The following is a 1,987-nucleotide window of genomic DNA, read 5'->3' on the forward strand; positions in this document are numbered from 1 at the left end:
AGAGAGAGAGAGAGAGAGAGAGAGAGAGAGAGAGAGATGTGTGCTTATCTTGCGAGTGTGTAGTGCAATTGACACGCCGCCCTTTGTCCCATCCACTCCTATCAGTAAGCGTGGGTGGCAGTACTGGCAGGACGTCTATAGGCCTACGGTAAGCATTGAATCCAAACTTTCACTTGTTGGTGGGGTATTCTGTTAATTTATTGTAAGTGCCTTACGCTCTCCATCGACACAAATATGATTACGGAGGCAGCAGCTTGTCAATGCGAAATAGCGTCAAATGGGACACAGCATTCCATTAGAAAGAGGGAGATGCTCGATAGACTAGACTTCCCCCTCCCCTAACGGAAATCGAACTCACCTCTTTTGCTAGCATGAGCCAAAAAGCGTAACAATTTCCTCACATAATGTAGGTAACTTGTTTAAATATCTGAAAAAGGAACAATTTGCCTAAAGGAGTTGAATGGTTCTCTAGTAAAATAGAGAAAAGAACTCCGTAACTATAACTATTAAAACGTCTGTTTTATGTTGAGTACGCGCCTTGGCTGTTACCAATTCAATGTGCCCATTCTTTAATACTTAAGTTAGGTGACGTATAAAAACGCACCGAATCCCATACCTGTCACAAGGTTCCAACACTCGCATTTTCACTTTATCTCCGATCTTCAGATAGGCCCAGGAGTCCTTTAGAAGAAAAACGCAAAGAAGGAAGGTTTAAGTCGGCGTTTTTACTAGGAGTTTTTGGACCCACAAACAACCAAAAATTAGCAGACGAAAAAAAAAGAAAATCAATATATGTTCTAAGTTTGGCATTTGATCTATTTAGGGGAGGTGGAGGTCCTAAATCAAATGTATTATAGTACGTCTTTGCTGTCCAGGCACACTTTTGTAGACTGTCATGAGACAATGAAATGTCGGTATGCCTTCTAGGAAACACAATGTGTGTAATCTCAAATGGCCCTTCCACTTACAGCGTGAGAACCAAGAAATAGAACCGCGCCTCCTCCCCAAGCCTCCTATCAATCCCTCACCCTCTTCCCCTTTCTCCCACAAAAAGTGCCGATGAAAATTTTAAAAGTAAAATCAACAAATTAAAAACCCTAAACCAATAATAAATATGAGTTCAGTCAAAATCAAATAAATGAGAATCAACAAGTTCTTCAAACCTCCTTTTAGAAAAAAAATAGAAACCTACAAAATGAGGAAAGTCCTCGACAACCTGATGCACCAAGGAAAACGAGTTCTTAAGGTTATCTTGTGTATGCATCTTTTGGTCTTCGAACAATCTAAAACCAACTTGAGCAAAAGAAGGCATGACAGACAGGCTGATAAGGTTCGCTGCAGCTGCTTCATAGGATCAGAGTAAAACCATTTATCACAATTCACAAAGGAACGTCTGAGAGTGCCATGCCTGTTCTTTACCGCTGTCTAGGATTACAACGGCAGAATACGGATGGTTATTCAGGCAAAATACAAGCAATATCACAATATTTACGACGGAGAGGACAGAAGTAAAAACAATAGGTGAATCTCTTTTTATCTCTCAAGGGAATGCAGTAGAAAACAAAATTGAAAAAGCTAGTAGAGACACGTAGGACATTCATTTCATTGGCGATGATGATGATGGGCTTTAACATTCCATAAATTATAACACAAATCGACCAATAAACAGATATATTTGACGTGGAACAGATAAGAATGACGGTTGACCCTAGTGAAATGTAAAAGGAATACACCGTACAGAATTTATGTCATATCTGATGAAGAGGTTATGAAAACTGTATATTACCACTCTGGATGTAGATTTAGCCTTATTTTAATCGTAGGCACGAAGAATTAAATTGTTCTAGTACAGTCACAGGAAGTATGAAATTACGATTTATCAGCCTTGATTCACAGAAAAAAGTGTTTATAAACACACTCATGCACACACACACACAAAATCGCACACACAAACACACACACACTCACACACACACACACACTCTCT

At 39.5% G+C, this 1,987-nt stretch overlaps 1 protein-coding gene across 1 annotated transcript in view; it reads right to left on the reverse strand.

The window, feature by feature from the left end:
• Positions 1-1,987, reverse strand: part of LOC106011352 (mitochondrial amidoxime reducing component 2) — an 11,656-nt gene that overhangs the window by 4,837 nt on the left and 4,832 nt on the right. The window contains exon 4 of the mRNA XM_035968896.1: positions 617-681. Coding sequence (XP_035824789.1) covers positions 617-681 — 65 coding nt within the window. The remainder of the gene's footprint in view (positions 1-616; positions 682-1,987) is intronic.

This window comes from Aplysia californica, unplaced genomic scaffold, assembly GCF_000002075.1.
Source record: "Aplysia californica isolate F4 #8 unplaced genomic scaffold, AplCal3.0 scaffold00095, whole genome shotgun sequence".
Taxonomy (NCBI): domain Eukaryota; kingdom Metazoa; phylum Mollusca; class Gastropoda; order Aplysiida; family Aplysiidae; genus Aplysia; species Aplysia californica.